At 43.2% G+C, this 23,590-nt stretch overlaps 1 protein-coding gene across 4 annotated transcripts in view; it reads left to right on the top strand.

Annotated features, from left to right (window-relative positions):
• Positions 1 to 3,498: 3,498 nt before the first annotated feature.
• Positions 3,499 to 23,590, top strand: part of dip2a (disco-interacting protein 2 homolog A) — a 333,910-nt gene continuing 313,818 nt past the window's right edge. For all 4 annotated transcript variants that reach the window (XR_009655398.1, XM_060930430.1, XM_060930429.1 and 1 more), the window contains exon 1: positions 3,499 to 3,922. Coding sequence is in view for 3 of the 4 variants with exons in the window: in XM_060930430.1 (XP_060786413.1) it covers positions 3,811 to 3,922 (112 nt within the window). In the remaining variant the exon portion in view is untranslated. The remainder of the gene's footprint in view (positions 3,923 to 23,590) is intronic.

Raw genomic sequence — 23,590 nt, 5'->3', positions numbered from 1 at the left:
GATGAAATATTGCATTATGCTGGTGCTAATAACTAGTGCTAATAACCAGTTTCATAACTAATGGGGTGCCCTAAATATGCACAGATTCAGCCTCAGGGGGACCTCCGCCCTACCAAACCACTGAACCCCCCTTTGGAGAAGGAGGTAAGCAGCAATACAACCCGTAAATGCTTTAGGATTGAAGTTTTTAATGATAATTTTTGAACATATTCCCTTTTTGCAGAACAGTACACACAGCTTTCTACCTAACACATAACAATCCATGGGATTTCCATAGGTATTTTGATGCTGGGTAGAAAACTTTTTCTATGATTTATTAGCAGTCACATCACACATTTCACTACCAATTGTCCTAGCACAAGAAGGCATGTGGCAAAATCTTGAATTTTCAATTTGTGACTGTAAATGCACCAGAATTAGTCACTGACCAGTTTTCATCTAGTCCCTGGTAGGTTAATACATAAAATGTAATAACAAAGTCACAAACTCAAGATCCATGGGCTATCAAAAGTCAAATAATGACAATAGTGCAATTGTGACGAGGGTGGGCAAAGTTGGGGGGCCCAAAATTCTAATCTTTCATGGGGCCCAAAATTTCTCCCCTCCCCTCTATTGCAGTTGGTTTGGTCCAAGACTCCTCCTCTGTATTGCGGGGAACTTAAACAACATTGGCGCGAAACAGCGCGCGTCAGTGATGGAGGGCAGAAAGAGGTCAGGTGGAACCGAAAGGGCGGAGCTTAAAAAAAGGAAGGAGGTGGCAGCAAAATGTGCCAAATTGACAGATATGTTCTCAAGACCAGCTGGTAGGTTACGAAAGATATGGAGTATGATAACCCTGTTTGTCGATTTTATCAGTCTATGCTAGGCCTATAATGTGTCGATAGTTTCATCTCATCTCATTATCTGTAGCCGCTTTATCCTTCTACAGGGTCGCAGGCAAGCTGGAGCCTATCCCAGCTGACTACGGGCGAAAGGCGGGGTACACCCTGGACAAGTCGCCAGGTCATCACAGGGCTGACACATAGACACAGACAACCATTCACACTCACATTCACACCTACGCTCAATTTAGAGTCACCAGTTAACCTAACCTGCATGTCTTTGGACTGTGGGGGAAACCGGAGCACCTGGAGGAAACCCACGCGGACACGGGGAGAACATGCAAACTCCACACAGAAAGGCCCTCGCCGGCCACGGGGCTCGAACCCAGACCTTCTTGCTGTGAGGCGACAGCGCTAACCACTACACCATCGTGCCGCCGTGTCGATAGTTTGCGATGTCAATTCAGCTTTTTGATGTGATGTGAAATCTCGCAATTTACACGGTATAGATGTGGTGTATGTCTTAATTCTAAGAAGAACCGGACATTGCTTTACATCCCAGTTATTAACAATTTTAGATGAACATGTCCCAAATGTGGGCGGCAAGGTGGTGTAGTGGATAGCGCTGTCACCTCACAGCAAGAAGGTCCGGGTTTGATCCCCGTGGCCGGCGAGGGCCTTTCTGTGCAGAGTTTGCATGTTCTCCCCGTGTCCGCGTGGGTTTCCTCCGGGTGCTCCGGTTTCCCCCACAGTCCAAAGACATGCAGGTTAGGTTAACTGGTGACTCTAAATTGAGCGTAGGTGTGAATGTGAGTGTGAATGGTTGTGTGTGTCTATGTGTCAGCCCTGTGATGACCTGGCGACTTGTCCAGGGTGTACCCCACCTTTCGCCCGTAGTCAGCTGGGATAGGCTCCAGCTTGCCTGCGACCCTGTAGAACAGGATAAAGCGGCTAGAGATGATGAGATGAGATGAGGTCCCAAATGTGCTGTTGCGCGTTATTTCCTCATCCAGCCTATTTCATCTCGCTGTCACACCGTGCATTTCCACAGGCGTGCGCACATTGTGGTTATGAACACATAGGCCTAGAAGTCATATTTGATGTTAAATAATTGTTGTTAAATATATAACTTAGAAGAGGTGTATGCGTATGCCAATATTCTAAGCAGAATCGAACACTTGCTTTAGCCTACATTTCATTTAACCATTTTTGAGTTGCCTAATGCGCCCTCACGCTTTATCTGCTGGTTGCTGAGTACCCAGCATTGTTGATTTGCCATTATTTTCGAGGCGTATGCGGCATGTAATGCACAAGCATTGGTTCAAATGCACGCGAGAACCAAATAAACCAAATAAAAAGCATTGTGAAAGAACAGTTATTTGTTTTATTTTTTTAATGTACTCAAATTCCTCCTCCATTTCAAAGTGGTCTGAATGTGAATTAAACTCCCGGACTGAAAACAGGGCCCACTCCGGCCCTGGTCGCGTTTTCCAGTGAAATGAGCCCCGACTCTCATCAATTCCTTCTTTTCCTTATCAACTCTTTCTTCCTTTTTTCTTTAACTACATTCTTTTTGTCTTTCTTCTCTATTTCTGTATCTTTCTTGTTTCTCTCTCTCTCTCTCTCTCTCTCTCTCTCTCCCTTCTTCTATGAACTCTATTTTTTTCTTGAACTCTCTTTTTTGTCTTTCCTCTCGATCTCTTTGTTTTCCTTCCTTCCTTCTATGAACTTTATATTTCTTTTTCTTTAACTCTCATTCTCTAATTCACTCTTTTTTGTCTTTCCTCTCATTTCTTTCTTTTCCTTCCTTTCATTTTCTTTATTTCATTCTCTTTCTTTCAGTCTCTAATTCGCTCTGTCTTTCCTCTCTCTCTTCTTCCTTCCTTTATTCCATTAACTCTCTCATTAATTCCTTCTTTTCCTTATGAACTTTCTTCCTTTTTTCTTTGTCTTTCCTCTCTATTTCTGTATCTTTCTTGTTTGTTTCTCTCTCTCTCTATTCCTTCTTTCTTCTATGAACTCTTTTTCTTTTTTCTTGAACTCTCCTTCTCTAATTCACTGTTTTGTCTTTCCTCTCGTTTCTTTCTTTCTTTTCCTTCCTTTCATTTTCTTTATTTCATTCTTTCTCTCTCTCTCTCTCTCTTCTTCCTTTATTCCATTGACTCTCTCATGAATTCCTTCTTTCTCTTGTTTAGTTGTAGTTGATGGTTTAACCCCGGTGAAGCCGGTGGAGGCTGCAGAGTGCTGAGCCGCTGCTGAAGGCGGGCTGAGTGCTGGAGGACACGGACAGGTTCCTCAGGCTGCTGCAGCGCACTCGGACCCTCAGCTGGACTCGGTGCGGGTGGGTGTGGGGGGGTATAAACCTGCAGGCGGTGAGTAAACGCTGCTCCGCACGGGGCTGAGTGGGTGAGTGGGTGAGTGAGTGGGTCGGTGAGTGGGTGGGTGAGTGAGTGGGTGGGTGAGTGGGTCGGTGAGTGGGTGGGTGAGTGAGTGGGTGGGTGAGTGAGTGGGTGGGTGAGTGGGTCGGTGAGTGGGTGGGTGAGTGAGTGGGTGGGTGAGTGGGTGGGTGAGTGAGTGGCTTCTCTCCCTGAGCGCTGATTAAAGTCCGGCTCGCGGTGCTGCGCGGATGATGAGGTGAGGCGCTGTGCGCGCGCTGAGAGCTCGGGAGCGCGCGGGTGTGTCGGGAGCGCGCCGTCCCCGCGCACAGTCAGTCCGGATCTGCTGCTGCTGCGCGCGCGCGCCGGGGCTGAAACGCAACACCGAATGGGCGCGTGCTGACCGGTGAAAGGGAATAAACCGCAGCGGCTCGTGCTGAGGGACCTGCAGGACACCGGGGAGGCGAGGAGGCGCTTCTGCAGCGCTGCTGTCTGCCTTCAACACCGGCCTCCCAGCGCTCTCTCTCTCTCTCCCTCTCTCTCTCTCTCTCCCTCTCTCTCTCTCTCTCTCTCTCTCTCTCTCTCCCCGTGATCCGGTGTGCGCGCGGGCAGCCATGGCGGAGCGCAGCTCGAGCGGTTTGATGATGATGATGATGATGGTGGAGCCGAGCCTCCCAGCGGAGGTGCGCGAGAAGCTGGCGGAGCTCGAGCTCGAGCTCTCTGAAGGTAAAGTTGCTGCTTCATTACCTTCCACACACACACACACACACACACAGGGAATAACACACACACACACACACACACACACACACACACACACACACACACAGGGAATAACACACACACACACACACACACACACTCTCTCTCTCTCTCTCTCTCTCACACACACACTGCATCTCTCCTCTGCTGCATGCTTTGCCAGGTGGTGAAGGTCAGCACTTCCTCAGATCTTCTCCATGAAGCCCCTTTGCCTTCTTCTTCTGCTTCTTCTTCTTCTTCTTCTTCTTCTTCACCACACAGTGTGATGCATTAGATGGTTGTGATGAAGAGAAACCTCCATGAAACTGGTTCTCAGGTTTGGTTGGCAGTGAAAGTCGGATCTGAGCCTGTGGGTGTTTGGTTTAAAAGCCCAGGGAGATGTTTTAGATCAGATAAAGGCCAGTGCAGGTACGATATCTGATTCACCGAGTGCACAAAACACTCCATGCATTTCTTTTTGAAGTTATGGGAAAAGAACCTCATGTGCTTTCATTTCTCTCTCTCTCTCTCTCTCTCTCTCTCTCTCTGCAGAGCACTTTTTTTTAGCTAAAGTGTGCCAACCTACTATTTCAAGCTTCTCTGACTTCTAAAGCTCTTGGATAGTTTATGTAGCTTTGAGGAATAAACAAAATGGACATATCTGATCTTTTACCACTGGACAAAAATAGCTTTCAAAGGATAAATCTTATCAGAGAAAAAAATCAGAGCTGAACAAAACCCCTGACTGGATGATTGTTGATCGGATACGAACGTATTAGAAGTACGGGAAGCTGCCGAGTCTGGGTGAGCAGTGCCGTACAGAAGCACGTCAGCAGATTGTATGATTATACGCTGAATAACCCACTGCTATGTAAATACACCAACTTAAACAACAACACTGAGATTTGCATGATCAGCTGTAGCCTCTGGTCCGACCAGATCTTCAGCTTCCCAAGGCAGAGTTTCCTTCTATGCAGAGGTTAAGCCGGTTCAGAGTTGATCCTTGTTTTCATTTTATGGTTCAAAGTGTTACATGGTTTGTTGGATCGGCTGCGTTGTTATTTATGAATCAGCTTGTTTTTCGTGATTCTTTGAGTCACATGGTTTACGTGGTGGTAGTGTTGCTCCCTGACTGTTCCAGGTTCAATCCTGAGCTCGGCTTAGTGTCTATGCAGACTGTCACATGTTCTCCCTGTTTCTGTGTGGGTTTCCTCCAGGTTCTCAGGTTTCCCCTCCCCTAGGGCGGTACAGTGGTGTAGTGGTTAGCACTGTCGCCTCACAGCAAGAAGGTTCTGGGTTCAAGCCCGGTGGCCGGCGAGGGCCTTTCTGTGAGGAGTTTGCATGTTCTCCCCGTGTCTACGTGGGTTTCCTCCGGGTGCTCCGGTTTCCCCCACAGTCCAAAGACATGCAGTTAGGTTTGGTTAACATGGGGTGGCCTTGGGCTGAAGTGCCCTTGAGCAAGTCCCTGACTGCTCCCCGGGCGCTGTAGTATGGCCGCCCACTGCTCTGGGTGCATGTGTTCATTGCTTCAGATGGGTTAAATGCAGAAGATGAATCTCACTGTGCTTGAGTGTGCATGTGACAAATAAAGGTTTCTTCTTCTTCTTCTTCTTCTTCTTCTTCTTCTTCTTCACATCCTAAACCATGCTTGGTGAGGGATTAACTGCCCCAAACTGCCCCCAGGTGTGAATCTGTGTATGGATATGTGTATGCATGGTGCACTTGGATGGACCGGCATCCCATCCAGTGTGTATTCCCACCTCGCACCTGGTATTCCTGGGAAATACTCTGGATCCACTGCCACCCTGACCAGGATCGAGTGGTTACGAAAGACGACTGAGTAAACATTTGGAGTGTTTATGGGGTTGATCTGGTTTTATTCAGGGTATTCTGGTTAACGGAGTTTAGTAGAGTAGAGGATATTATGGTTTGGTGGTAGAGTGTTTTGGTGGTTGCTAAGCTTTTTTGTTTTGGGAGTGGGGGGGTTAGTCAGAAGTTACCTCTGGTTAGTTGTTTGTTTGTGAGGGATTGCTCAAGTTTATACGAGATATATGAGGTATTGTTGGACTGGTTTTTTTTTTTTCAATTCTTCGTTTGCAACCACATGACCAAAACTTCTTGCATCATTGACCACCGCCATGTTGGAGGATCTACAGTGGTAAGAGTGCAGACTGGAAGGTAAAGAGGAGTTACATTTAGAAGCTTGTAGTCATTTCTCAAATCTATTTAAAAAAACAATTACTCTGCTTCAAAAGACAGGTATCTAACACACTAACATATTTGGTTCTAAAAGAGGCCTCACGGGGCGACGAGGCTGCAGTATTTGAGGTCGGGGATCGACAGGAATCTTGTTCAATTGACTCTGTGATCATTTGGGAAGATTCTTCAATAATTTTGCATTTCTTTCTGCGCTCTGTAAGGTGAGCATTTCGAGCTCCTGCTTTAGTAGCTACCATTTTACCTTTTTACACAACCTTTTTTTCTTTTTTTTGATCTTTTTTTCGTTTCCGTTTCCGGTTGAGAGTACGTCGTGCGCGTTCTGGCTGCCGCTTCTCACCAGAGCTTTTTTATTTTATTTTATTTCTTTTTCTATTTTTTTTCTGTGTGTTTGTGTAGTTTGATGTTTGTTTGAGTGTTTTGTCCGCCGGTTGTGGTGTAGCTCCGGACCCAGTTTTGGGCGTCGGTTCCCTCCAGGCCTTGGTTCGCCGTGGGCGATGCCTGCTCTCCCAGCTGTGGACTGCAGTGAGCTCGTTGCTCATTTTACATCGGTTGTCCAGCGCTCTGTGCTTTAACACTTGGCGTGATGTTCCGAGCGATGTTGCTCGGTGGTGTTGCGGCGGCTGTGCAGGCGGTTTGGGACACACCAGCGCTCTGCGTGGCGGAGCTTCTCTGCTCACTTTGTGGATCCACGGCGTGGTGTTTCGAGCGATGTTGCTGACGGCGTCACGGCGGTGGTGCTGGAGATGTGGGACTCGTTTTCGTGCGCCTTTTGGTGGGGCTGTGGCTGCTACACCACGGGAATTACATCCTGACCCCTACTTGGTGGCCTTTTTATTTATTTATTTTTAATTATTTTTAATTATCTTTGTATTATTATTTTTTCTTTCCTTGTCTATAATTGTAAAGCGTCCTTGGGTTTTTTGAAAGGCGCTATATAAATTTAACTTCTTTTTCTTCTTCTTCTTATTATTATTACCATCTTTGATTTTGCTGTGGCCCGTATTGTGTGTCGGAGCCGAGTCTGGATCCGTAAAATTATAGAGATCAGCTGGTTTCCCTAATGGAAAGAAAAATCAAAATAAAAGCAGCATGGATCAAAAATTATATACAGCTCTTTTTAAAATGAAATAATCGTAGAAGCCTTTGATTGTCGGATCACACACTTGATGATCACGGCGAGTTTCTGCACAGCCAGGCTATTAAACGATCCAGTATTTCTTATATATTGCGATCTTTCATTAGTTTGTTCACTGCAGACTTGTGTGGTTTTTGCTTTCTCATCGCTGAGATCAGCCAGGTTTATGTTGGACAGCCAGTGACGTCTACGCTCCGTGGACAACTCTCTTGTTTTTTTTTTTTTCTCCTTGATTTATTTTAATTGCTGTAATTCTAAAGAACTTATAAGTCCCCTTGTCTCGAATAGAGTTGTGCGCCATCCAGTTACAGCACAAAGAGCGTAAAGGCATAGCGAAGAAACAAAAGGAATTCTTGAGCGTAACAACCTCTCGAGGATATCTTCCGTGTCATATGTGCCGTGTGAGTTTGTGTATATCCTCCAACATGGCCGACTTCCAGTTCAAAGCCTCATGCATAATTAGCTATGACGTCATGTACAAACGAAGAATAGGGTTAGTTTTTCCTTCCACTGGAGTCCTTTGGCATTTCCTGGGGTTAGTTTAGACTTTTTGGGCTCCTCGGACATCAGGGGGTTGGTTAGTTTTCCCTTTTATTGTGCATTTTGTTAGATTAGCTCCGCCTGTCTGTGTTGTATGTTTTTTTCCTCTGCAAATGTATAAGGATAGACTTTTGTGTTGGTGTTGTTTTAGGGATTATACCATCCGTTTAAGGGGTGATTTTTTTTGGGCTGGTTGGAATCTTCCAGGAGTCAGTCAGCCTTCCTTGATGGCTACTGGAGTTGATTGATTTTTTTTTTTTTAATTGTCGAATGATTTTACTGAGGCTCATCAACTTTTATTGCTGTCCTTTGGGGGTTAGTCTGCAACATTTCAGGGGTAACATGCCTTTATATTAACTGAGCCTTTATTGCTCAGTTGGCCATTATTCTTGTTGGTGCATGTCCTTGGATATTGTGTGTGTTTCATTTGTACTCATGACTTCAACAACAGCAACGAGAAGTTTAATTTATATAGTGCTTTTCACCAGCCCAAGGACGCTTTACAAAGTAATGGCATGACAGAAAGAGAAGCGAATCAACCAAGACAAAACATGACAGATAGGAGACACAGAAAACAAAAATGACAATTTACATGAGCATGAAGATGACAGACAGATGAGCTCAAAGCACTGAAAAAGATAGAACTTTCAATGATCAAGGGAGGAAATATCAGGAGGAGGGAGAGCAGAGAGAGAAGAGATAAGATATGAGATGAGTTTTGAGTTTGGGAGGAGATGTACAGTCCAGAAGACACTGAGAGAGAGAGAGAGAATTCCACAGCCTGGGGGCTGCGACTCGAAATGCCCTGGAGCCCATGGTGGATAGGTTGAATTTGGGGATGGACATATTTGTCTGTAATGTTCCTCTAAATTGCAGCGTTTTTTTCAAACTTTTGATTTCATCAGTGTGAGAGTCTTAGGTAGGATGCAAATACTGCTACTTCTACTACTACTACTACTAATAATAATCAAACGCCTCGTTTCCGACTGCACGTACAGCTTCAAATACATATGACTACCTTCCTGAGATGAAAAGCTGATCTTTCTTCACCTCTTCCGCTTCCTCCATTCCTGAGTGCAGGAAATACGTCACGGAGAAATGCCATCAGGTTTCTGTTGTCTTTAAGTGTCTCAGTATTGTCTTCTGTGCAGACAGCTTGATCTTGAGTGTGAGGCGTGTTTACTTTTTCCACGATTAGCTCCACGAACTTGATCTTGAGTGTAATAGGTTGTGCTGTGTTTACATTTTTCAAGGTTAGCTACATTAGCCTGATCTCGCGTGTGGGATGTCGTGTTGTGCTGTGTTTACTTTTCAACACACCATTTGGTTTTGTTTGTATCCGATGGTGCACCAGGTTCAGCGTGTTTTGCTAAATGAATTTTACAAGGTGCTTCTCACAAACTGGTGATGTAAAGTAAGAAAGAAAGCACAACTTTATTCATCACACACTTGTGAAATTCCTCTCTGCATTTAACCCGTCTTGTTTGCAAATTGGCAACTGTAATTGTTGTTGTTTACTTGTTTTTCCTTTCTGATTGTTGATTAGTCTGTTGCTCTGATTTATTATGCAAAGCTTGAAAAACAGATCAGAACTGGAAGGGCACTTGGTGGAGTGCATACCTCCACCAAGGCACATGTTATCAAGATGAAAATCAAATCACTTGAACCTAGGATAATACTAAAGCTGTCCACCAAATTTCATCCAGATCCATCCACTACTTTTTGAGTTACTTGCACTACGTTCAGACTGCAACCTGAAACGACCCATATCCGATTTGTTGTGAAATCCGATTTTTTTGTTAGGCCGTTCACATTACCAATTATATGAGACTTGTATGCGATCTCCAATATGAACGGAAAACGACCCAAAAGTGCCCCGCATGCGCAAATTGACACGTAATAAGCACATCTACGTAATACGTAAACAAAAAAAAGCGCACTCTTCAAGTTTGCAAGTAAAGCATGGAGATGAGGCGAGACCTGGCGATGTGGTTTTCGTGGCGGCGGCGGAACTCGCACAATAATCTGATTAATGTGGGCAGCAGACTAATGAGACCGAAGGTGTCAAATTACTGGAAATTTCCAGAACAATCTTATAATCTTGTAATACAGGATGGTTTAAGTTATAAATCAGTTATAGAAACTGTTTTATTTAATCAGGCTAACAGATCAACATCCAGGTCCCTACCAAATCCACCATTAACTTGATCAATTCTGTAAAAGTCTATTTAAATTCTGAAAACTGTACAAATGTTGTTGTTTTCCACCAAAGAGGCGGAATTAGCCAACGCAGAATAGTGACGTTTGTCTCTTGTTGATGACGTGTAGGTCGAATGAATGCGACCTGTCCGGTCAGACTGCAGTCGCATGTGAAAATAACGGATATGCATCGGAATTAGGACCACATATCCAAGCGGCCTGGGTCGCATGTGAAAAAAATCAGATCTGTGTCGTTCAGATTGTCAATAACAAATCGGATACAGGTCGCGTATGGGCAAAAAAATCGGATATGGGTCGTTTCAGGGTGCAGTCTGAACGTAGTCTTAGACCAAAAAAAAAAATCCTAGATCCGCATACATATCTGGTTGAGTTACGTTGTGAAATAACAAACAAACAGAGGTGGAAACATAATCTCCTCCAACAACGTTGGTGGAGGTAATGATGTGTGAGCTGCCTTAATATCTTGATCTGGGAGATGACAAGGTGATTAGGGCTGGATTAAAAAAACAATAATGAAAATAATAATCATAATGTAACACACTTATTCAACAGTTTATTTGTTCATCACTCATCGCTGGAACGTTACTAGGCTTAAAGTGTGTGTTTAACACACTACACCACTGGGAACCTGGGAAGGAACATGGAAATGGGATGTCGTAAAGTGGGCTATAACAAACTTCTTTCCGTCAAGTAATGAAGAACAGCTGCATTCCAGAAATACCGCTGTCATGTGCCGTACTGACATTACGCTCACGGTGTTTATGAAGGTGTTGGATCGTCCAGCTCAGTTAGGAGAGAGTTCAGGAAACTCGTAAACTTCGAGAAGTTTCTCCACTCATTTGGGGTGAGGAGCTTCATCAGCCGTATTGCACGTATTACTTTAAACCTGAAACCCCTGAAGCCAGAGAGCTGATTTTGTATTTAATGTAATTGATGTCTCTTAGGTGGAAGATACTGAAGATGTGGGTATTTTGGGATAATAGTTACCACAGGGTTTTTTTTTTTTCCATTGAAACAGATTTTTCTGGTACGGTACATCTGCATCAAACAGATTTGGCGAGCGCTGTCTCTAGACTCACTTTATGACTACACAACACAAATTATATTAAATTACATTAAATATTTATTCTAGAAAACACGAATAGTGAAAAGAAAACTTAATTAGTTGTTTAAGAATGTGTCCTGTTATGATAGGATAGTTATCTAATGAACATAACGATGATTGATTTTACCACAGCGACTTTTTTCAATAACAGTTTATATTACATAGACACGAGTGTTTTACTGGGAAATACGCCACTCGTATTTTCATCCGAGCTCCATGCACGGGACACGGAGAACCAAAACCGGGGCATAAATCTCTATCTGTCACTCGTGAGGAAATCGATGAGTGAGTTGTTTTGATAAATTTGGGAACGTTTTGTTTGTGAATGTGTCGATATAATAAAAAGAAAATCACACATTGGCTTGAAGATATGAAAATTTTCTTCTCGTGTTGAAAAACTCGCATTTTTCGTACAAAATAGCCTACATCACGGATCTGAATGACATATTTAAATAATATTGGTTGGATTTTTTTTTGTGGTATATCAGATATATTCCATTCAGCTAGCATGATATTGAAAGAGTCGAAGACGAGAAGGTGAATGGAATATATCTGATAAAACCACGAAAAAAGCCATTATTATTATTATTATTATTATACGTACTTTCTTCATATTGACATTCTCAAAAGCCACCGCTAGCTTACCCACAACTCAGTGCCGTTAGTGCGGCAGTCCAGTTACCTTCCAGCCAGTGTAGCATTAGCAAAGGCCAATGTTAACGCAGTTGAGCTGATTATTATTATTATTATTATTATTATTATTATTTTCCCTGTATAATTTACTTAGTTCCTTTTAAAATCAACATCGACAGCTACACAGAATGGAGCGACCTGGCAGCCAAAATTCTCTCAAAATCTTCCGTTTTTAATGAAGCAAACCTGGCGGCCATGTTTGTTCACAAGCTGTCACAGTCACTCACTAATGTGGAAGTTTTACATCTCCGACGTGTCTCTTTTCCAGTTTTTCGATGTCCGTTGGTATGTTTTTCTCTTGTAAATATGCGTGAAGAATATCTAATGAAGTTTTCGTAGCCTTTTGAGTGTTCAGCGCATCTTCAGTTTCAGTTTTCATTCTCTCATCTCATCTCATTATCTCTAGCCGCTTTATCCTTCTACAGGGTCGCAGGCAAGCTGGAGCCTATCCCAGCTGACTACGGGCGAAAGGCGGGGTACACCCTGGACAAGTCGCCAGGTCATCACAGGGCTGACACATAGACACAGACAACCATTCACACTCACATTCACACCTACGGTCAATTTAGAGTCACCAGTTAACCTAACCTGCATGTCTTTGGACTGTGGGGGAAACCGGAGCACCCGGAGGAAACCCACGCGGACACGGGGAGAACATGCAAACTCCGCACAGAAAGGCCCTCGCCGGCCATGGGGCTCGAACCCAGGACCTTCTTGCTGTGAGGCGACAGCGCTAACCACTACACCACCGTGCCGCCCGTTTCAGTTTTCAGTTTATTTATTTAGTGCTTAATCCTAGCATAGCTAATTCTAGCAGTAGCACTGGATCAGCCTCGTCTTCTTTCTTTCCCGGCCGACAAAGAAATGATTGTGTGCATGCGCAGCAGAAAAGTTTTGTCATTGGATCTTTGCATGAGCTCTGATATGTGATGTCGTGTTGTCTTGACAATGTGCAATATTATAACAATATCACATGCTAATTCTCCATTGGGTAGAGTGACGTAATACATGAAGGATCAGCGATACGCTAACAATACTGCATGCTATCACTAAACCCACTAGAAGGGAATAGAACACATGGTTTTATTCCATGGAAAAAGTGTCCTGTGTGTATAAGAATTCCCAATATTTCACTCCGATGACATCAGTCCCAGTGTTTTCCCGCTGACTAGATGCGCGAGGTCAAAATGGCGAACCAGTTCAAAATTAAATTTTTTTCAATTAACTCGTGGTTTTTTTTTTTTTTTGGATGTGTCCATATAACATAAAGAACATTAAATGGTGGTGCGAAGATATTAAGTTTATCTTCTCGTGTTGAAAATATTTTCACTTGTTCACTTTCCTCATTTGTGAATATGTTCACCACTCGAAGGTAAACTTCATATCTTCGCGTAACCGTGTAATATCCTCTATACATTTATTAAAGACCAAAACGCCATACCTTTTTTTTTTTGCATTTTTAGTAACATGTAGTGTTGTGCAATATTCATCAAACACGTTAGTGCCTGTTATCACTTATTTTCTAGCAGCTATAAACAGTCTTTCCCTCACCAGTCTCTTTTACTTTTCTTGAAATTGATGGCACAAAGAAAGCTTGTTGTTTTACCACCCTCTGTCTCAAGGACTTTATCATATCAGAAAAATGAAATGAATAGCTTTTGTTTAGACTGTTACAAAGTGCTAGTACTGAAGACTCCTCACAAAAAAATGCAAAATAAATGCTTCCTTACAGAACAGTTCAGTATAGCACTAACAACTGCATGTGTTTTTAATTGAAACAAATGTCTGTTTCAATTGTTATGACAGAAACATTAAAGCTAGACGGCCTTTCGATTTCATAAAATCGGTGAAATTTAGTTCCGTCTGAAATGTGGTGATTGTGATATCTGTTTATTTCTGTAATATCTCACAAAATATCAGGCCATTCTGTGGCTGGGAAGTTATTTAATTTGAAGGGATTAAAGCAAATAATGTGCATGAAATCGCTCGCTTCGCGCAGTCAAGCAGACAGAGGAAGTCCGTGTGCGCATGCGCAGGTTTACCTTCTTCTACTTCTTCTGGGTTTTACGGCAGCTGGCATCCACAGTGTTGCATTACTGCCATCTACAGGTTTCCCTTTGAGCGTGCACTGACAGTTCCATCATTCTGTCGCTAAACGAACAGCTGATCACACCGAGGTGCTCGCTGAGCGCCCATATTTATTAGTTTGGTCCTGCGTTTCCTTTCCTTCGTATATAACATAACGTCTTTTCTTCTCGCTTTCTTTCCGTTACTGTAGTCGGTCTTTCACGTTTCATTCGCACACTCACGTCCTCCATTTTTCTCTCCTGTTTCAAATTTGTATCCCACAATGCCTTGCGTGAACGGGGAAAGCCCACCACGTGATGCATGATGTAGTATCTTGTATTGGGTCATGGTGAAGCAGGAAAAAATAGCGGAGAATTTAGAGCCACGTGGAGATAAATTCATTAATTGTTCTATTTAAAAAAACTAATAAAATTGGAAGTCTGTGTTTCAAATTCAGTAGCTTTCAGTCACTAAACAAAAATAATTGTGTGTTGGGGAAAATTCTTTTTATGACCTACACTTGAAAAACCTGAAAGGCAGTCTAGCTTTAAGGAAAATTAATGAACACCCTCTGACCAGTCAGAATGAAGAATTCAGCAGTGGTGTTGTGCAGTAGAGGATGGAGCGTGCTAATTACTCTTTGTGTAAGACGTCATTCTACATTCATCTGGCTGGATAATGATGAGAAACAGCAAGATCATTGCGTGTAGGTTCTCCTGCTGTGACCCACATTGTGTATGATTAGCTGTGGGACTGGAGCAGAAGAAGACCTCGTTTCTGCCAGCTTTAGCATGTCTTACTGTTACTGTCTATTCTACTGAGAGAGACAGCGAGACAGGAATAGCAGCAGAATACATCACCCAGTACTGACATTTGCAGCAGTGCTGTTATTTTTCCTCTCAAATATAAGAACTCATTTGGTAGTAACCCATTTACAGTGGAGAAGTTTGCAGGAGACTGTAAGGAAAGTTCTGCCGGAGTTGGAACTGTATTAACGAGTCAGCTCCAGAATTATTTGCACCCGAACCAAAGATGGGTAAAAAAGGGTTATGAAAAATATACGGGTCTGTCTCAGAAACTGGGTACTGTGGGGGTCCCCCACTAAATATACTCAGTCAATAAACTATACGGTTTTGAATGGTGATGTTGGTTTTAATTTGAAATAAAATGATGAAAGAAATCTTTGATGTGAATATTCAGAATTTGGCAAAAATTCTGCAAATTTGTGGAAAAATGGCGGCTTGATCTGGGACATGATAAATGGTCGACTACATCGCATTCCCTTAAAAAGTATGTAGTGGATTTTTTAAGATGTTATCTTGTTGACAGTTTCGGCGAGAATCTTCCGCCTTCTTCAAAACAGTCACCAGATGTCGAGTGGTGACGTGCCTTATCAGCTGATGTTACGCTACGGAGGCGTGAACGTCCCGCCCAATTTGACAGGTAGTTCACGCCTCCTGCTGTCAGGTCGCTCCTCCAGGACGGCGCTCCAGGTGTGTGACAGCGCTGTCAAACCGTTAATGGACGACAACAAAATCGATAAACAAACATACAACCACCTCATCCCCACAGCAGACATCACCCCCTGGATATACGGCACACCGAAAATTCATAAACCCGGAGCACCACTAAGACCCATAGTAGACAGTATAGGATTAGTTACTTACAACCTTTCCAAGACACTGGCAGACATAATTAAACCACTCCTCGGACTCACGGAATACCACTGCAAAAACTCAAAACAACTGGCGAAAGAACTAAAGGAAATCAAGATTAAAAAAGGATGAAATCTTTGTATCACATGACGTCATATCCCTCTTTACAAAAACACCGGTCACAAACACTCTCAACATAGTAGAAAACCGGTTAAAAGCAGACAGAACCCTGAAAAAACGTACAAAACTTACAGCACAGGACATAACAAAACTATTACATTTCATTTCCACGTCCACATATTTCCAATTCAGAGGTACAATTTACAGACAAAAAGAGGGATTTGCAATGGGGGACCCGCTATCTGCCACTCTATGCAACTTTTTTATGGAGGATCTGGAAACCCGAGCCATAGAAACAGCACCGGATGACTGCAAACCTATCTTCTGGAAAAGATACGTTGATGACATTCTTGAAATAACCAAAACAGGCCACACACAACAACTCACGGATCATCTAAACTCCATAGACAAGACAGGCAACATCAAATTCACACACGAAGAGGAAATGGACAAGACAATAGCATTTCTGGACCTAAAAATACACCACACAGAAGAAGGGAACATTAGAATTACAACATACAGAAAACCTACACATACCGACCAATATCTTCTCTGGACATCTGAACATCCCATCGCACACAAAATGTCAGTAATCAGAACACTATACGACCGAACACAGAGCATCACAGAGGAGAAAGACAGACAGGAGGAGGAACAACACATCCAACAGGCATTAAAAAACTGCCAATATCCACTGTGGGCAATTCGGAAAGGGAAATTACAGACACAAACAAAGGAAAAAAACAAACAAACAAGAAAAAACACCGAAAAAACAAACCGGGGCTTTGTCACATTACCATACATAAAAGGAGTTACAGAACGCATCCAACGATCCATGAGGAAATACCACATCAACACCCCGGTCAAACCATACAAGAACCTCCGACAGCTGCTAGTTCACCCCAAAGACAAAATACAACTGGACAATAAATGCAACGTCATCTATGAAATCCCTTGCCGTTCATGCAATAAAGTCTATATTGGTGAAACGGGCAGATGCTTCCAAACTCGCAGGAAAGAACACCAATTAGAATGTGAAAAAGAAACAACAAAAAGACTTACAAGATCGAAAAAAGAAAAAGCAAACCAAGAAAACTTAAAATCAGCCATTTCAGACCACTGCAAACGACAAAATCACATAATGAATTGGGAAGAGGCCAGAGTCATTCGCGCTGAAGAAAATAGATACCAGCGGTGGATTTTGGAGGCAGTGGAGATACGCAAGCGGGCGCAGAGGACGATGAACCGGGATGAGGGAGCGTACGCGCTGTCACACACCTGGAGCGCAGTCCTGGGGCAGCGACCTGATAGCAGGAGGCGTGGACTACCTGTCAAATTGGGCGGGACGTTCACGCCTCCGTAGCGTAACATCAGCTGATAAGGCACGTCACCACTCGACATCTGGTGACTGTTTTGAAGAAGGTGGAAGATTCTCGCCGAAACTGCCAACAAGGTAACATCTTAAAAAATCCTTGTCTTAAGAAACCAACTTAAAATATTCCCTTAAAAAGGTTGTAGTCCACTGAAAAGTCTACAGTTATCACTAATTGTATTTTAAGTTGTAACTTTATACACCTAAGGATTGGTGCGCTCACAGAATAATCATAACCGTAATAAAACATCATGCAAAATATTTCATCACCGTCGTAACTCCATTTTCTGCAAACCCAAAACCAATACGATCGTGTGTTTTGATCTAAACAGAAAGCCTCAGGGTCGAGGTCACTACCTCACCAAAAGTAGTAACTTAAAATCACTACGCTATATAAAAATTTAGTTATAAATCTGCGATTTTGTTTTTTAAAACGAAAGCTGAAAGTTAGGTATAGAATATGTTTCTTACAGAATGTGTTACGATGGTAGCTGGTCTTGTATGAATTTCTGAGCTATAAAATGAGCTGTGGTCTATTTTTTACCGTAGCGTGTTATTTGTGTGCGGGGAAGGACACACATTAACAATTTGCATGTGTAGAATGGAATTTTCCACTGATATCTGAGCTCCGTATCAATGCGCTGCCGAAGCGTGCAGAAGGTGTTAGTACGCCTGTCATTATAGTGCGCACTTTCCATAGCATAGAAAATCGCTACGTTTCAATTTGTGTAACTGAACTTGTTTCATATCACTGCTCATATAAACCTATGTAAACAGGAAAAACGTGGAAGAGTTTGGTCGCATCTAACTACAGCCCCAAAAAATACCATTGGCCATGCTGAGCCTAGCTACATTGCTAACAGGAGTAACAGCGTGTCTGACTGCGTCTGACTGACTGGGAGGTTGCGCAAAGCTCGGAGAGGTACGGAGCAGCTCGTCTCAATTCAGATAAGAGCATATTTCATTATGGAAGTACGGTGGACTGTTCCTTTAAGTTAGCATTTTAAATGCTGACTGCAACATTTGCAAAACTTTTACAAAGGTACTTAAAATGTCCGACACACGGACTTTTTGTAGTTCTAAATCGACCGTTAGGCCTAGTTCGGATGAAATTACACTATTAAAATGATCACTGAATGATTTGTTTTTCTGAATCTTTACTATTTTGTTGTTCGCTAGAATACCATTTTGCGATTTCACACTTAAGCAAATGTTTGAAACTCCGGATCTCCTTCCTTCATGGTGGCTGCCGTTTTTTTGTGCCGCACGGCGCATGCGCAGAGCTGATTCAGTTCAGAGTGCGCGCGCACTCGGCGGAGGCAGTAGTGTGTTGGAGGGAGCAGAAGCAGAGATGACGCTTATTTTGTCTCCGGTAAACCAGCCTTCTCTCGTTCAATTACGTGCTGGCATCAAAAGACACCGCTGGTTGTAAATGAACCCAAACTGAGTGGTTGGAGTGTATTTTCATACACAAATGGAGAAATGTTGGCTGAGTGTGTAATTGTGTCGCCCCACTGCAGACCGTTGTCGTTGTTAATTCATAGCATGCTCAGCTGCGTGAATGTGTCATGCACCGAAAATAAGAGATTTACAAGCCAGGAACGCCTCATGATGCAATACGCAAGAAAAGAAAGAAGATTTACTGCCATTTTACTTTGTATTTGAGTAAAGTGAATAAATAAATGGTCTGTGGAAAATACATTTAATCCTGGGAACTGCGTGCACAGGAGTTTACTTTGTGTTTACTCCCCCCTCCCCCTGGCTGGCTACTTATTTGTCATGGCTGGCTAGTATGAGCCTTAGTGGAAAGCCCTGGGAATGCGCAAATGTCAAGTTCGGTTTTAGATTTACGAACCCGAAAAAAATGTCAAAAAACCGGCGTTAAAAAAAATTTCAACCGCACAAACGGCACTCACCCGGCCGGTGGACCGGAAACAGAACATTTTTTAATAATGGCCTTACTAATAATGTAGTGTTTATATATTGTAATTGGCTTTGGACGAAAGCGTCTGCCAAATACCAGAACCATAACTATAACTATCACCATATTAACCATCAGCACCGAGCTCTGGTCTAATTGAACTCGACCAGCCCACTGTACCGTAATGTTTCTTGTACAGGCTCAAGGAGCAAAAGCTCGGAGAGAAGCACAGGCTCACCATTTTAATGCAAATGCTGTCAAATTTTGGAAACAATAAACACACCATACTTAAATCATTCCTTGTCGATGTATTTCTCCAAGCTTCTTCACTCCTCTGATCAGTCTAGAGATTGGATGGTATTTGTAGGCTGTGTGTTTACACTCGTACTTCAGCGCTGATCACTCTTGGATTCTCTCGGCTACACGCACTTATTGTTAATCGCTTTGAATACAAACGTCAGCTAAATGACTGTAATGTTTGAATAATGTACAATAGCTAAACAACAATTACACAGAATTAACGTCAGGCCCAAAATGCAGCGTTTAGCAGAAAGACAGGAATCGCATGTACAGGGTGTGATTCTGGACAACACGTCGACAGTTCGAGTCCGTTTGTGCTCAAAACAGATTCCATTCATCAAGTCTTTAAGCGTTCGCGAGTTGTTTGTGCCCCAGACGACGGCACACGGTGAACCAGAAAAAGACATAATTTAAAAAGATGTTGTCCTCTGACTAAAACACGGTTGTCGTAGCTGGCTACGTACGTTCGGTTCCCTCAGCCTCAGCTGCTTGGATAAACCGGAACTCAAAGACCGGCATCCGGGAGCGGTGGGTGTCATGGCGACCCCCATTGTCTCTCGCAGGAAAGTCGTGGATTATGTTGGATAATTAAATTCACTTGCTAAATTGCCTTGGTTTATGCTTTCTGGCTTTGCTTATTAGCATTTTCAATTGGTGTGAAGCAAAATTAGCACTGCTAAAGTGGGTTCTTTTTGGTATTCATGGACAGTCAGTTGTGCTGCTCCTTTAGCTTTCTCGTCAGGTTTATCCCTGTTTGCACAGGAGGAAGTATTGTGAGACCAGTGTGTAGCACTTCTGAGTACCACACGTAGTGGTTAGCACGGTCCCCTCACAGCAGGAGGGTTCCGGGTTCGAACCCAGCGGCCGGCGAGGGCTTTTCTTTCTCCCTGTGTCTGCGTGGGTTTCCTCCGGGTGCTCCGGTTTCCCCCACAGTCCAAAGACATGCAGTTAGGTTGACGTGGGGCGGCCTTGGGCTGAGGTGCCCTTGAGCGAGGTACCGAACCCCTGACTGCTCCCCGGGCGCTCTGGTGTGGCTGCTCACTGCTGCATGTGTTCACTGCTTCAGATGGGTTAAATGCAGAGGATGAATTTCACTGTGCTTGAAGTGTGCATGTGACGAATAAAGGTTCTTCTTCTTCTTACGTTGTAGCGTTCTCTGGCTGTATGTATGTTTGTTCTGTCTCTTCTTTATCCAACTATCTCACCCTTTGTTTCTGGTAATGTGAAGCAGATTCAGTCTTGCAGCACCTGTCAGAGTGTCGGCTCTTTTAACAGCTCTGCGTCTCGAAGTGGATTGTATGTCACGTACAAGTCTCTTCCGATGACCGCGTTTGCCCCATGAATAAATGTAAATCTCACAAGCTGTGCTTTTCTATTTATAAAGTCTCTGTTTCGAATTTCTGACACATTAAGTGCTTCAATCTGAAGGTTTTACAGAGTTTAGCTTCTTAAAATCTCAGCTTCTTATTTGGTTAATCACCTGAAAGCACCTTTCTCAGGATCGACAGTGAAGCTAATAGGAAAATTGTCCTACAAATGAATCCGTGTGAGCTGGATCTTAATTCTTGTGCGTGACACAAGCTGAGCAACAAGGTTTTCCATCACCTTTATCGCATCTTGTTGTATTTGCAGTATCCCGACAAAGTCTTTCCATTCTGTCCGTTTCGGAATCAATGCACTCAGATGGGAACGTAGAGCCGCTTGTTCGATGGTTGGATGAAGAACAAAGTACATTTTAATGGGTGTGTGTTTCTGCTTTTACACTTTTAAAGAGTGATGCCGGATGGAGGGATTCAGAAGAACAAGCTAAACTCTCAAGCTATCCTCTTCCTGTTTATCTCCATGCCATTTCCTCTGGCTCGCTCTTAGATTCTGCAGGCCTCGCCTGCAGGTGTTTGTTCTCATTTTCTTTCCTTCGTTAACATCGATTTGAATTGCAAACACTAAAACGTAGATGATTAACAACTTTATGGCAATAATGTTCATAGTGCTTTTTATATTTTGCATATATGAGGATACTTCAAAAGGTTCTCGGCCTCACCTGGAAACAAAGGGCATAACTCCCATTTTGGGGCATAACTGTGTACTGTAAAGCCTTACATCACCGTCCACAGAAACTGAAATGCATATTGTCGTTTCTTTGACGCTGACACTCTTTGAAAATCAGTAGGTGAGAGGGAAACCAAAAAATGGGCAAGAAAGAAGCCAGAGCTGTGATCAAGTACCTGCATAAAAAGGGAATAACCCCCAAAGGAATCCACGAAGACATGGTCGACACACTTGGTGAGGACTCCGCTTGCTAAAGAATTGAGTTGCTGATTTTATATGCTGATGATGTACAACTGTTCTGTAGCACAACAGATGAGGCTGAGAGACAACTGAATATCATTAATAGCATATGTAAAAGATTTGGGTTGACAATATTAATCAAAAAGATGAAGACCCAAGTCTTCAACAATGAGGAACTTGCAAAAAAAAAAAAAAAAGGAAAACTCTTTAGTGTAGATGAAAACACGATTGAGAATGTGACTGAATTTATTTAATTGGGCAAGTTGATCTCAAGTGACACTAAAGTGATACCTGTAGATCTACAAATGTGTCAGATCACAGAATCCAGGGACACATGTCGGCCCGGGGGCATTTTGAGTTATTGACAGATTCAGAAAGTACAGTTTCTAAGCTTTCCAATGATGCCTTCCATGTGGAGATCTGATAATATTTGAAGAATGTGTGGCCTTTTGAAAGTGTATACCTCTTAAAACAGAAAAGGGAGAAAATCACCCTCAAAGTTTTCCATCTCAGCTACTCTGGGTGCAGGGCGGGCACATAATGCTGCTCATTTGCATGACATTAAGGAAAGCTCTACCCTCTACGAGCTAGCACGATACTACTTTCATGTAAACAAAGATCACCATGTCAATTTTCCTTCCATGCAAAGTATGCCCAACACAATTATGAAGTACAAAAATAAGTCCTAAAGTGTACTTTAACGTTTTGTGGTTGAAAAATGACTCACACCGTAAGAAAGAAAGATAGCACGATGATGACACAACTAACACAACACTAGTTTCATGTAAAGCCTTGGTCACAACTGGCTGTACGCGCTCCTACAGCCGGTCTACACGCAAAAAACGCACGGAGAGCGCGCATGAAACGCACGAGAGCACGCGTGTGATGTGCTGATTTTCGAGCCGCAGACCGGCCGCAGAGGTTCTTTGTCATGTCAAACAAACTCTACGGGCGCTCTACGGGCATTTTTTTCAGGTTGCAAGACAAACTTACGGCCAACGCGCGTCTTTCTCCGTGAACAAAAAAAAACCGCAGCGATTTGGGAAACGCCAAAAATCACACGGCCAAAAAATCGTACGTCCGGTTGTGACCTAGGCTTAACCAAACCACAACACTCTCTGTTACATGCAAAAATAACCACACAGCCTTAGATTAATAAACTCACCCCATCAGAAAGAGAAACGGCGCCTTGCACACACCAATGCCTCCGATGGAATGTAGTCCTAGAACGGTCCGTGTATCATCCGATCATTCAAGTATTCCATTCAATCTGGAAAACAAGGTTGCATTTTTTTTGCTAGAAATGGTGATCTCCGATGTAAATACCGTGTGTCTATTTGCTTCGCGGTGTTTCAGCTCCTCTGCGCTCTGTTTAGTAACTCATTCCAGAGTGAAATCACACGCCTGAATGCAGGTTAAGTAGCCATGCGCTCAGCTCGGATCATACAGCTGATTCGCGGAAAAAAAAAACAAAAGACTTAAATCATCATGTGAATGGCCCATATGGTAATTTACCCACACCCCCCAGCAGGCTACAGTCCTGACAAAAACGAGACAATTTGCAACAAAAAATGTATGCTTTTCCAACAAAACAATCTATTATCTGAAATACTGATTGCATTCTTCAAGATCTCAACTTGCACATGATGGAAAAAAACCAAAAATCACAAATTTCGGAAAAAAAATGCTTCTTTTGCGATTATCTCGGATTCGTTTCGGCCGACATGCGTCCCTGGATTCGGTGAGGGGTCACAAATATCAAAAGCAACAGCTAAATTCAACAAGAGTCATCAGGAGATGACATATTCCCCCCCCCCCCGGCCCCCACATGGAACCCCACTCCAAACTTTCCAATGCCCTGCGATGACCTGATGACTTGTCCAGGGTGTACCCCGCCTCTCACCCATAGTCAGCTGGGATAGGCTGCAGCTCGCCCGTGACCCTGCACAGGATAAGCGGTTAAGGATGATTGATGGATGTTTTGGATATGTCGTAAACATATGGGTCGAACCTTTA

The sequence above is a fragment of the Neoarius graeffei genome, chromosome 9, assembly GCF_027579695.1.
Source record: "Neoarius graeffei isolate fNeoGra1 chromosome 9, fNeoGra1.pri, whole genome shotgun sequence".
NCBI lineage: Eukaryota > Metazoa > Chordata > Actinopteri > Siluriformes > Ariidae > Neoarius > Neoarius graeffei.
Note: the sequence above shows the minus strand (reverse complement) of the source record. Positions and strands in the feature narration are given on the sequence as shown.